The 13098-nt window shown below is 46.2% G+C and overlaps 1 protein-coding gene across 2 annotated transcripts in view; it reads right to left on the bottom strand.

The window, feature by feature from the left end:
* LOC138472341 (transmembrane protein 150A-like) overlaps window positions 1-11416 on the bottom strand; it is a 1082967-nt gene extending 1071551 nt beyond the window's left edge. The window contains exon 1 of one of the 2 annotated variants that reach the window (XM_069610467.1): window positions 10328-11416. In XM_069610467.1, coding sequence (XP_069466568.1) covers window positions 10328-10467 — 140 coding nt within the window. In that variant the 5' untranslated portion in view covers window positions 10468-11416. Of the gene's footprint in view, window positions 1-10318 lie in introns of both variants that reach the window. The other variant, XM_069610466.1, reaches the window with a different exon arrangement.
* Window positions 11417-13098: the final 1682 nt, after the last annotated feature.

Here is a 13098-nt window from a genome sequence, read left to right on the forward strand (position 1 = left end):
TTATAAAATGGGCCAGAGTTCCTGTCGCTGGGCACAATGAGAAATGCCCCCAGAGTGGCAACTGATGTGCCTGGTGCGGGATATCCCTTGAGTTGTGTAGCATCCAGCGGGCCAGTCAATACGGATATGAGCCAGGAAGAGCAGAACAGCAATTAGTGGAGGCCCCCGAAATCGAGGGGTGATGTAGCAGGTCGCGGCCACCCAGAGCAAAGGAGCTTGGTCCTCTGCGCCAGGCACCAGTAGAGAGTCTTAGCATGAGCGAGGTCTAGGCACCGGAGCAGCGCAGGGTTGCCAGGATCAACATTGTGGACAGAAATGGCAGTATGGGTTGACCCAGTCCGCAGCCGTATGGATTGTGATCTCCCACGTGGTGTGGAGTAAGAAATGGCAATGGTCGTAATGGTTCCCAATTAGTTGATAGTGGGTTCAACAGGCACCAATTTCCGCCGTTGACCTAACTCGGGTGTGCTTCGGGCTCTTCATGGGTACACACCGTATTAGCAGGCCACTTGTCTGGCAGGAATCAGAGCTGGGATGTCTGGGGTGCTGGCCGGGGGACCAGACACAGTAACGAGCCTGCAGGCTGGCTGTAGCTGCCTGCAGCGATGACTGCACAATTCAGACAGAGCCCGGTGTAGCGGGGATAGACAGGAGCACCCACTAGTATAAGAGTTGGATTTTGCCCTTCGTGCCTCCCGGATGACAATGGGACTGCAACGATATTAGACTGCCTGGAACTCGTCTCAGACTGCGGCACCGAAGGCAGCGGAGCCCCGTACCTTGTGTCCTGGCGTGGGGATGGTGTAGCCCCACTCCGTGTAGTCTTGTCGTGCCGCAGTCAGTCCGGTGCTGTAAAGTACAGGGTGCCCGTATTGCCAGCCAAAGGGGAGTACCCCTCAGGTCCAGGGGCTCCCGGTGATCCTCAGCACAGGCTTGGAAGGCTTTTAGTGGGCTGTTGGCGGGCCCCAGGAGCTCTGTCTAAGAGCAGCTGGCTGGCGGCTGGATCACAGTAAAAATCGAAGTCGGGCAGAGTACTCCTGCAAATCCTCACACTGCACACATTGCCAGGGGGCCAGGGGGCCAGGGTGACAACGAGCCAAGCCACAGAAGTGTCGGATTGCTTCAGGCTGTGTCACGTGGATCCTTGTAGCGGCCGTCCCCCCCCAGCTGGGCCCGCGAGCCCCATCACACGCGTGATCTGGAGTCCGCTCATTGTGGAAGGGGAGAGATGGTGGCACGAGAAGTAGAGTTTACTCTGCAACGATTCCCTTCCGAGGTGTGACAGTTGGGCAGCACCTTCAGCAGATCTGCGGGCAATTGTCGGTAGTTTGTCAAGCAGAGACGCGGCACCATGTAGATAAAATCAGCATCAAGGGTCTTCCCAAACACAGAGCTCCTCACTCAGGCGGCCATTTCTTTTGAGCGCAACCAACCTGCTCTCTATTCGACTTTGTACCTTATACTATACTGCTCCTGGGAACCCCACCGAGATTCTCCATCATGAGTTTTGCTCCCATGTTTCCCACTGTAACTTTGGTCCTCTCTAGGTTTCTTCCCTGGTGTGACACTGATTTCACCACATGACACCCAATTCAATTACTCCCCTAACTGGTATTGCTTTCAAATGCAATTCATGTGACTAGCTTGGAGATATCCCCACTTTAGCTCGTAACATGCAGATATTTGCAAGGGACTCCACTAGGACTCTGCCCCCTCTATAATCCCTACTCAGAACTCCCCTCAGGAAGTATTCTCACCCGTCAACTCAGTAGCCACGGCTGCATGGTGCCGAGCCAGGGGACAGGTGAGGTTATACACAGGGGGGAAAATGTAAGTTGCGTTCTACTAGTCAGCCATAAAAAAAGTCACAGCCCATCTCAATTCTAAACATACACAAAGCACACCATTTCTTACTTGCCAAGAGTCAAATTTCACTAGCCAGTGGCAGGTTAAAAACTGTGCACCCTATTACACAGACCAAACTCAGGATAACTGATTAGTGCGAAAGTGTTAAAAACTGTCAGAAAGCTCATGGCTTCTGTGAGTTGTTAACTAAGAACAGTTTACAAGCAATCGAGAGCCATGGGTCAAAAAAAGATTACAGGTAAAACATTTCAAAGCCCCCTGCAAAGGATTGCTCTCACTCTTTCTCTGTGCTTTGAGGCTTCCACTTATCCTGGCCAAAGAAGTACAAGGGGAAAAAGAGATAGTATATGTTCATTGTGTTGAAACCCAATACCACTTAAACTGTCACCAGCACAGGGAAGATTGAAAGGCTACCTTATTTAAAAAAGACAACATAGTTTCTCTTAATAGTCCTCCCATGGAAAAAATTAAATGGCTTACGTCAGTCCCCAAAATATTCAAAAAATGCAAACTGCCATTTTTTTGCCCCATGAGCAGTCTGGAGAAGGCACCTGAAAGTGGTTTGCTGCTTGTTTCCAAGGCAGTTAATCTTTGTAAATTAGTTTTGCCTTTAACAAAAAGAACAATAATCAGTATTTGGGAAAATTGGCAAAGTACCAATTTTAGGCCCAAAGGTTTGAATTACCGTCTTCACCTACTCATTGAATCTGCTTGATTTTCTTACCCATGCAGGTAAAGATCTTGTGGGCCAGCAGTTATCCAAGCTCTTCCCCCATAGTTCACAATTTGGTGAAATTTCAGAAGCTCCAATAAGGCTACTGAAACCAATGTTTTTTAAAGGCTTAGTCCCACCCTTTGTTATCTTTTAGACAGACAATCACATTCTAACAGGTAATTGTATTGTTCATGTAAATTAGTAGGAACAGTAGTACATTTATATTTCAATTGAATCCAATTTTGTTGTTATCCGTCATTTACAGACGTGCTTGAATAAGAAGAGCCAAATGATGAAAGATGATATTGCTTTATCTTGTTACACAAAATATAGCATACATTTCTGAACTCTTGTTGTGTTCGGCTGTTTTCATAAGAGTGCTAACAAGCTAAGCAATGCAATAACAATACTGATAGAGCGACGATGCCTTCGTTAAAGCAAATCAAGGAGACCACATGTTTTCAAAAACAATGTAGCAAAGTGCCTGCCACCCCCTCAATGGACGCCCCCCTGCCCTTTCAACGAATCCTCCTCTAACTCCGACTTATCTACAGCACTCTGTGGCTTCACAAGGCAAGGTCTGCTATAAATACATACCCAACATAAAATAAAAAAAGGTAATTCACCTAACTACTGAGAACATTGTCCTCCACTGGTATAACCTTGCAAAATTAAAATGAAACTGTGTAAAGGAGCAGCAGGGTCACTCTTAGCAGCTACCCCGAATACCAGCAAGAGGGTACTTGGGCTCCAATAAAATCCACACCGCAAGAACAAAAGACTCAACCATAGAGTAAGGTTTACTGTCTTTATTATCAAACAAAGTGACATGGATCACCCTACAATGGCATAGCAGTCCAAAGTTCTCGTTCTCCAAACATGTGTCACACCGTTTTAACCATAAGTGACATCACAAAAACAAGGCGCATCCCCCAAAACCTATCAGGGATGGGGATTGGGCAGTTTAGGAAAACTATTTATGTAATACATAGGGATTAGTTTAGTTATTGGATCGCCTCCAAGGACCACCTCTAAATGTAACAAATACAAAGTTGCAGGTTAACAGGGAAATTATTGGCCACTGCAACATAGTGTGCCTTAACGTGGAAGGTAACTAAGGATAGGACAGAATGGGTCTTCCCAGCCTTGGGACCTTGGATAGCTACCAAGTGGAGTGGAATTGCTAAAGGCAATGGGAACTATCACAAAGGTGCTGTATTTTCCCCATCATGCTGCCATCTCTGATCGCCTAAACCCTCAGAGCGTACATCCAGCTTTGAACCTATGTTGCAATTGTATCTTTCCACCCTTGGTATGATCAAAAAAACTTTCCTCCATCTGCCTCGAATGAGTAGGCACTGTCCTAGTCTTCCAGGTCACATGTGTGTGGACCACGAAATGGAGCTCTCCTGCTTCTAATTATAAGGATTTTAAGCTATATTCCTTGCAGGTGTCTTATCGCCTTGGTAAATTCAAAACTTTCTGTCTCTACTCGTCCTTGACTAGGATGTGCACTGTGTCTGTGCTGGAAGCTATGTCTGTCTGCCTTCTGCGGAAACAGGCTGTTAGCTTCCCCATTTATTCAAAGTCTGTCTTACCTTCCCAATTCACTTCAGTGCACCTATTGCTTCCATCTTTGTTCTTATGGCCGTCCCTGTTAGTCAAGTTAAGCATGTGCCAGCTGATTGTACGTATTCTTGGCATCTTGCTGTTTCCGCGTAGCTCAAGATTTACTAGTGCAAGTCTATCAGTTCTCTAACTACCATGAGTCATAAGCATTTGTTTTGTGTCTATATGCAATGAACTAAAAGTGTTTGTGCAGCTTTGTGCATGGATGCCTATATGCCTCATGTCTAAATTCATTTACTTTGTGATGCCAATAGTGAAGTCATCATCTTCTGAAGTTCTAGTCAGTCGACTTGTTCGATCACTGACAACTCTATCTCCTCTATATTGTCAGTCAGGTACAGTTTGAATGGCTGTCTGAGCAAGCAACGTTTCTCACATCTGCGATACATCGATGAGGGTGACGAAGATCCCAGGCAGGAGTGATGTACATCTCTCGTTTCTCTGCCTTCAGGCTGCAAATCGAGTGGGGGTCACAAGGGCCACACTTGGACCTCATCTTCAACACCTTACTTATTTGATGAACCAGTGGATGCCTCAGAGAGCCACACATGTGCAGACATGGGTGTCTTTAGTCTAGTGTACAGGCGATACAGAATAGTAATTACCTGTTTAATGGTTCTAGCTACGATTTGGCTTGGGGTGGTTACTTTAATACTCAAATACTCACACCCTGCACCTTTCAAAAGAACAACCCAAGACGCGTTTCCAACACAAATTCACACATCTAAAAAAAACAAAGTTCCGAAGTGGAAATTTTTGGAGGCAAATATAAACAATCCTAGAAGCTAGGGACTCTGACCTCCAATTGATTTACCTCAATTTACAATATACATTTAAATCAATGCATCTCAGCAAGTGCTGATTATGTCAAGTTAATATGTACCCGATATAGAAAAAAAGCATTTCTTGCTCTACTTAGAACTATCGAATATCTTGGTTAACTTAAAGGGAAAGCACATTTTTTTAAGTGATGGTTTTCGCTGCCTATTGTTGGGGAAGGATATCCTACATAAACGCAGGGTTTGAAATTGCTGAAAGCCATTTATCTCCCGCTTGAACCCTACAGCTACCAGAAACTACTGGTACCATATAAACATACCTTTGGGACATGAACTATATGTTTGGGAATACATGTAAAGGAACAAAGGGCACATCTAGAAGAATTTTAAAGCAGAATAGTTCCTCTACAATAGAGAAAATCTTCTGGTTCCAAATTGAGGGGAGCTGGGAGCTATTTATTTCCGGCTTGCAGTCTAGAAGTTAGCCTGGCACCAACAGTTACCAAGAACTACTTTTGGCTCCCCAAGCCAACTGAGGCCGGACAAACACACTTATGTGAACTTAACTCTTAGTTCGGCATAATCTATAAATGTATATTAGGGCACATCTATGCGACATTGTAAGCATAAGGCATCACAAACATCTGGTAGTCCTCTGGAAAAGCAAGAAGTGCTACTTCATATTATATGATATGATAGATTATTTATAATGTGCTTAATATTCAGAGGTTTCTAAGCGCCGACCCGGGAATCGAACCTGTGATGCTTCGTGTCACCTTGCTTCCAAGGTGAGCACGTTGCCCCTGAGCTATCCTCCCAAGACTTTAGTGTATTTTTTAATAGCTTTTATTATAATTTTTTTGGTTGAATAGTATTCCTGCAAATTTCAATTGTAGTGTGTATGTGCAGCGTGCAGAGTACTATGGTGGCCAAACGATTCAATGTTACTGGGACACGTTTTTTCCAATCATGAATTTGTCGTTTACATATGATTGGAATTAAGATAAGTCATACTACAAGCCAAATAATGCATCATTTTCTAAATAAAAGTAGAGCATGGAAAAGGTGCATCCTCTGATTAGGTATTGTATCCTAATTCTGAGGTTCTCAAAAATCACTCAAATGTAGCCGATTATGTACAATCTGGATACAACTGCTCAGACCAGGTGCAATCGAACAATGTGCATTAGGGGAAGACTACAATTACCAGTTAGCATCACCAGCATGTTCATGGTACAGAGTACAAACAGGCCTAAAAACGAAAGACTGCCACTGCATTTGGTTACTGCTCATGACATCTCAGTGGACTATAGAGTGTGCAATAGCCCGACTACCAGATAAGGTGGAACAAAGTGGGTTCTCCTCGCCCTGCAAGGACATGCCCCGTCTGAGGAATGGCTCTGGAAATTGAATAAGAAGTTCAATGTTGTATGAAAACATGTTCTGCCCCATTGCCTTAAAACACACAAATATCCCTAGAAGTGAACTAGATGACAAACAAGAGGCAGATCACAAAATTCCCCATACCTCCCAGACCTAAACAAATAAACCAAAAAATGGTCCAGAGTGGTCAATATTGCCATTACCACACACAGGAGGAATGTCCTGTGTGAGGAACCTATGAACTTGGCGTCACATATTTAAGATGTTTCCAGCCCACATGGACATTGCCCATGTAGCACACACATTTTTATAAAATGCCTGATAAAGTACCTAAATAGCCAAATGTTATCAATGGTGAAAAAGTATTTTCGTGTTTTTTTCACATGGTTATGGTTCGCTTTTAGCTACAGGCATTGAGTGAAATCCTACGTCATCCATCTCCAAAGCATATCTAAAAGCCCAACTACTAACATTCCAGAAATGTGGTCCCTGATAGTGGGATGCCTTTGCAAGGCCAGTGGTTTTAAGCGCTACAGAAATATCTTCAATAAGATACGGTCATCAGCTCTTGAACCAGGCGGGGCAGTTCTAAACCCAGCCAAATAGATGCTGCTCTGTCTTGCTCCCATATCTAAAAAAATGGAGACGCTGTATACTCTACAGAATCCCATTCACTGTAGTCTCCTAAACTGAAAGATGTTCGCCAACTTCCAATCCAGTGAAGGATGATGAAGCTTGTTCCAGTTAATAAAGCATGCACAGAATTGTACGAAATGCCCACGGTTGCTATTCTGAACCCCCTTCGCAGAAGCTAAGACCACGCTCTCTTCTGCTTCACAGACGCAACTTGTATTGGCCCAACAAAGGCTCTATACAATATATATGTATAGTCAGGCCCGTTTCTTAGCCCGGGCGGAGCAGGCAACGGCCCAAGGTGCAGAGGTAAATAGCTCAGGAGGAAGGCGCAGCAGAGGCTCACCAGGCTGGCTGCTCTCTGTTGACTTATAGATGACTGTGATGCATCCGGAATATGCAAACAAAGGCATGCATGTTCCAAATGCAGCGTGTGAGATTCTCTTAAGTCACACATCATGTGCGTGCCCCTCATTCTTTGTGTTGACAGCCTTTCAAGTGGGGCAGTTTATAAGTGATGGATTGTTTAACAAGCCATTGTTTTACACAGTATGCGCTTAACATTTCAGTGTTAAGAACTGAACATGGCACATTTTTTTTCAGAAGGCCAGAACAAGTATGTTAGCTGACCAAACCTATGCATTCTTCAAAGAATATTAACGTGCCACACAGAAAAAGTTGTAAACAATTTTCATGTCTCTATGGACACACCAAAACTTTTTTTTTTGTATATTACTTTTTAGTTACATATGGCACATCCCTCGGAAGGTTAACTGTAATTTTCTTGCTTAAGTATTCTAGTGGCTGCTTTGGGACACGGACTAAATGGATCCGCTCAGGATTAAAGGTCTTCATTTTTTAAACAAACCAATCACTGCCTAGCGTGCACACCAGATGGCGCCTCAATGTGACTTGGCACCTTGATTAGGAAAGCAGGGTTCATTGTGTGTCACCATGCAGGCAGTAATCCATGGCAAATCAATGCAGTGATGTGTGCGCTGCACAAGTCACCACCCTGTTGGTTAATGGCATCTATGTGGTGCTGGAATGCAACCTATTCTGCCCAACGCAAATAGAGCAACCTATTTCTGCCCAACCTGTAATTATTTTGTTCATTCTGTATGATGTGCTGACTGTAAATAACTCTCTGTACCCTTCTATTATTTTTTTCTTTTTCTTAAAATGTATGAACAAGGACCAAGATGTCTAACCACGCTGTGATACCCCAGGGTCTGGGCGTGTAACAAATGTAAAAATCAAAAAAATAAAATATGCCTGGAATGTTTTGTGTATGTGGCTTTTAACGAGTATGCCATACTGTGTCCACACTTAAGAACATAAAGCAATCACAGAAGTTGCCTCAAATTGTATATCCACTAGACCAAACACCCTTTCTACACTGCCACACCATGATGTTCACTAGCTGCAGGCCAGCAGTAATAAGAGATGCTAATGCCAGCTCTGTTAGATACAGCATAGGCCTGCTCTTTTTTGCAGAACTAACTCCTATGGCCTGCGTTATGGCGAGGAGGTAGTGGCTGAAGAACTGTGGACCCTTTACCATGCATTAGACACCGATTTAAAACACTTTGTCAGCTTATTCCTGGAAGTTTGTAAGAGGAGCAATTATTCTGTGTATCCTTTCTGTGCATCGTTTATTGGGTGTCTCTTGTAGGGTATCCTTTCCTGTCAAAAGATATAATTCCCTATAGATGTTTCTGGATTGGGAGTTGGGCATGCTCACACTGAGGCCCAGCCCTTCTTCATCTAAAATCCTCCAGAAACGAGAAACAAAAGAGCCTTTGTACCCTATTTGAGTGGCTGATTTTACAGCAATTTTACACTCGCATCCAACAACTTAAGCTGTTTGAATATGTATGTATGGTTCACGGTTACAAACATTTTAATGTGAGGGGGGTGAGTGTTGTGAACCGTGATGTGAGCACCAAGCCATGCGTCTGTTATGAATTTAGAGATTCACATTTACAATCCTTTTATCACAGACTTGTTTATCAAATTAAGAGATCTCGGATCACTGTTATATTGTTGAAATGCTCTGTGATTTAATGCAAAGCATACATGAACCCTCATTGATGCCATTTGTCCCCTTTTGCACTCTCATAGAGGTATTTTGAAAGAGTGCATCAGACTTTCCATCTTGGAATGATAACCTTATATCAGAAAATAATTAATATGTTTAGTCTAGTATTGCCCCTTGCAACATACAAGTGAGGTAGTACGATGCAACACATGGCCAGTGGTCAGTGGACCCTCAGACCCCGGCAGGCTAGTCACACAGCAGTGTGCCAGTACGAACAGTTTGAAACTACATTCAGGCAAGGCCTTTCCCAAGAGCAGATGACGGAAAAAACATTTTCTTGGGCAGCAAGAGCTGTGTTTTCACATCAGATTTCTTCTGTAGTGCTTGAATTACAATGTAATGAAACCAGCTGTATTTATATAATGATGTGTTATTTATATAGCGCCTTAATCCAAAGCGCTTTACAGAGCACATATTTACATACAATATCACCCAACCGAAATTGGTACTCATTTATCGACCTCGGAAGGATGAAAGGCTGAGTTGGTCTTGCCGGAATTCGAACCTGCGACCTGCAGATCAAGCTCAGATCGCAGCAGCGAGCGTTCAACCCGCTGAGCTATCTTACCGGCATATAGCAATTATTTATTGAGAGGGAGGGGATTTGTCACACGACACAGAGGTGTAGTTTGGGAGAGATGTGTGCCAGTCGGAGTTGAGGGTCGCTTTCTAGTGTTTCACCCTAGGCACCAAGTTGGCTAGAAACTGTCCAGTGTATAGTTCAGGCTCAAACAACACGCTTGGTCTTGGAAATAAGACTGTGCAGCAGGCCTGCGCTTATATGCTGGAATCCCGCATGCAGCACGTTATAAAAAAATAATGTAATTTGTTTGAATGGTCCTTGGAGCACGTGTGCTTTCGGGGACACTACAGTCCCTACCTTGCTGCAAAGGATGGGACATCTTCCGGGGTGCCAATAAAAGTTAGCCTATCCTAGTTCCTATAAGATCTAGTACACAAAAAATGTTTCAGTTAACATTTTATTGGGAGAAATACTGGAGGTAAGTTAAAACATGCCTTTGTAATGATGTTGTTAAGATCGATGGCTTGAAATGATCTTTAAATGGGTTTCACTTTAACATACAGCAACATTGTTGATTAACACACACATTTAACATAGAGGTGTTTTGGACTGGAACATGTTGAAAGTTAAAAAATGCAAGCAAACAAATATACACTACAAAGATGCTACAGAGTGCAGGGAACACTTACACTACCCACATGCCGGTGATGGTGAAGGCCGGCAGAGTTATGGGCAACACCACCCAGGCTGGCATTTTGGACCAAGGCACCCAGGACGGATGTTGTGGTTTGGGCACCCAGGTGTGCCCCCTCAGGGAGGATGGCAAGGCTTGGATCATCAGCAGCTGGCTATCCTCGCAAACCGCCTCCAGCACATGGCAGGTGCTCTCCTAACACCAGGGCTAATCCGGCACAGCAAGGGGAGGCTCCTCTGACAGAATCCTGGGGGTACAATAACGGCCTCTGAAAGAGGAGTGTGGGTGCTGTTCTCGTGGACCTAGGTTCTAAGAAGCCTTCCCTTAGCGCCCAGTGCTTGATGCGCATTGACCCAAGTTCAATACAGACTTCGCCTGGCACCAAGAACTCTACCTGGGACCTCCGATCAATTCAGACCTATCCAAGCACGGGGTGGGTGCTCTCGTATAGCGTGGTTCCGCGAAGTCCTCGTGCCGGCACGGGGTAGGTGCTCCGCTGGACCCATCCAGCAGCCTTCAGCCAGCTGGGAGTGTACCGCACCCTCTGAGCCCCGCTCCCATGCTGCAGGGCTGCGGGAGACGGCGGTGAAGGGGAGTTAATCAATGATGGGTTACCGGGCCTTCCTCTTGAGGTGCAGAGATATTAACTGGCAGGCTGTCTCAACTCCTGCCCCTTCTGTGTGCAGATGCAGTGTCACGCGGACGAGCCTAGTCCCACTCCTCTTCCTTGAGTGAATAGCTGCTTCAATTGCCCCCGTGTGTAGCCGGCGATGCCTGTATCCCGCCCCCTTTCCGCATATCTGCTCAGCAGACAGTTTGCATTGATGCTTGTCCCGCTTCAGAAGAACTTTGCTGAAATGTGCAGCTTCACGGTGTTTTCGCTCAAGTTGTTCCAGTGCGTGGGGGGTTGGGAGGGGGGCGTGTCACTCCCCGAGCTCAGGCTCCGACACGCAAGCCGGGAGATGGTAACAGTGTGAGGTGGCAACGGCCTCCCCGCGGGATCCCCCCTTCTCCTCACCCACCCTCCCTGGTACACTCTCGCATCAATGTATTCCGCGCCCGGCCGGCTCCCTACCCGGAGTAACCGCCCCGGCTTGACGCCGCCCATTCCAGTGGCTGGAACACCGCCCCTCGCCGACGGCATGGGAGAGCCCCAGGGGCGGGGATTCATTCAGGCCGGGACTTGTCTGCTGCTCTGCCACTTGAGGCGTGTGTGGCTGAGGCGCCCAGCCTGTGGGAAACCGGCGGGAACCCGGCAAGAGCGAGGCCGCGTGGCTCTCGTGAAAACGCAACTCTGGGCGGCTTCGATCACCAGTGGGCGCCGAAACACCAGGCGGGCAAGAGAGGAGAGAGCGCGAGCAAATCCCAAGATAACAAGGACAGTACAGTGGATACACGCCCACATAGCATGATCCTAGAGAACTTCTACCTGGGTGGGTACTAACGCGTAGAATGTTTCCCGATTCCCGAACCATGGAGGGTCTCCAATACAGAGCGGGCGCGGCTCTCAGGGAGTCTCCTCACAGGGGTACCTTAACATGGCCATCATTTTAGGGGGATGGGAGGGGGGGGAGCAGGGGTGTTCGTCCCCCCCAACTTTCATGGCACACCATTTTGTCCCCATTCATTTGGCTGGGGCACGTTTTCTTCAGATGTCATTTACCCCCCAACATTCAGCAAAGTTACTCCACTGGGTACCTATGTCGCACTGAAACATATGACCTCCTGTAGAAATGTGGGTATGCTGCACATACATTAGGGCTTGCACCCACATTGCTACGTAACCAACTTTGTATCTGAATGAATCCCGCTACACTATGGTTTTGTGTGGAATAAAAATCAGGCTGTAGGCTTTATTGTTTACAAAACAAAAACTCAAAAAGCAAAACTCAAAGGTGTGCTTTTGGGCACATTGGGCCTCATTACGAGGTAGGAGGTAAGGGGTTACCGGCACCGGTAAGGGTGCCGGTAACCCCTTACCTCTGTATTCCGAGGTCCCTTAGCGGGAGCCGCTAAGAGACCAGGGAGCTAATAACGGGCCCGCTATTAGCGGGTTATTAGCTCCATCCCCATTCCCATTGATCCTTATGGGAGCTCGAATGGGAATGGGGAATGGTTCTCGGAATGGGGACTTACCGGGTCCTCCAAGGTTGTAATGACCCGGTAAGTCCCTATTTCGAGAACCCGGACCCAGAATGCGGTAAGGGGGTAGCCATGGTGCTAATAGGACCATGGCTACCTCGTACTGAGGCCCATTGTGTCCAAGGAGAGCGATATCTGCCACCAGCCAGTTGGTCTTCCAGGCCTCTTCTTTGCACTGGGCTTTCCACTGTCCCTAGCTCTGTTGGCAAGTCCAATTTTGCGCCTGCAAGCTGAATGTTTGCAACTCCAGCTTTTCCATTCCTGGCTGGCGTCCCTTATATGTCCAAATGGCATAGCGGTGCCACCCCACATTACCTAAACCCCCCCTCCTGCTCGGGGTCTAAGACATCATGCAATGGTTACACATGCCATAAGAATCACAAGGACCACTGGTGTATGTTTGGAAACACAAGATCACATTCATACAACATTTTAACGGGGTGGGACCAGCCCTAAGTAAAGTCACATCTCCTTAGACTTCTAAGGTGGCCCATTGGTTTGTCAGGCTTGTCATTATCTTATAGTTCCCAGGGACACTTGTCACTTCCAGTTTGCAGAGTAGCGGACGTCTCCGCTTCGGATTATAAACTGCAAGCAGTAGTTCTTCGGCACCACTGAATCTCGTTGATAAGG

Source organism: Ambystoma mexicanum, chromosome 8 (assembly GCF_040938575.1).
Source record: "Ambystoma mexicanum isolate Mex_15411 chromosome 8, UKY_AmexF1_1, whole genome shotgun sequence".
NCBI lineage: Eukaryota > Metazoa > Chordata > Amphibia > Caudata > Ambystomatidae > Ambystoma > Ambystoma mexicanum.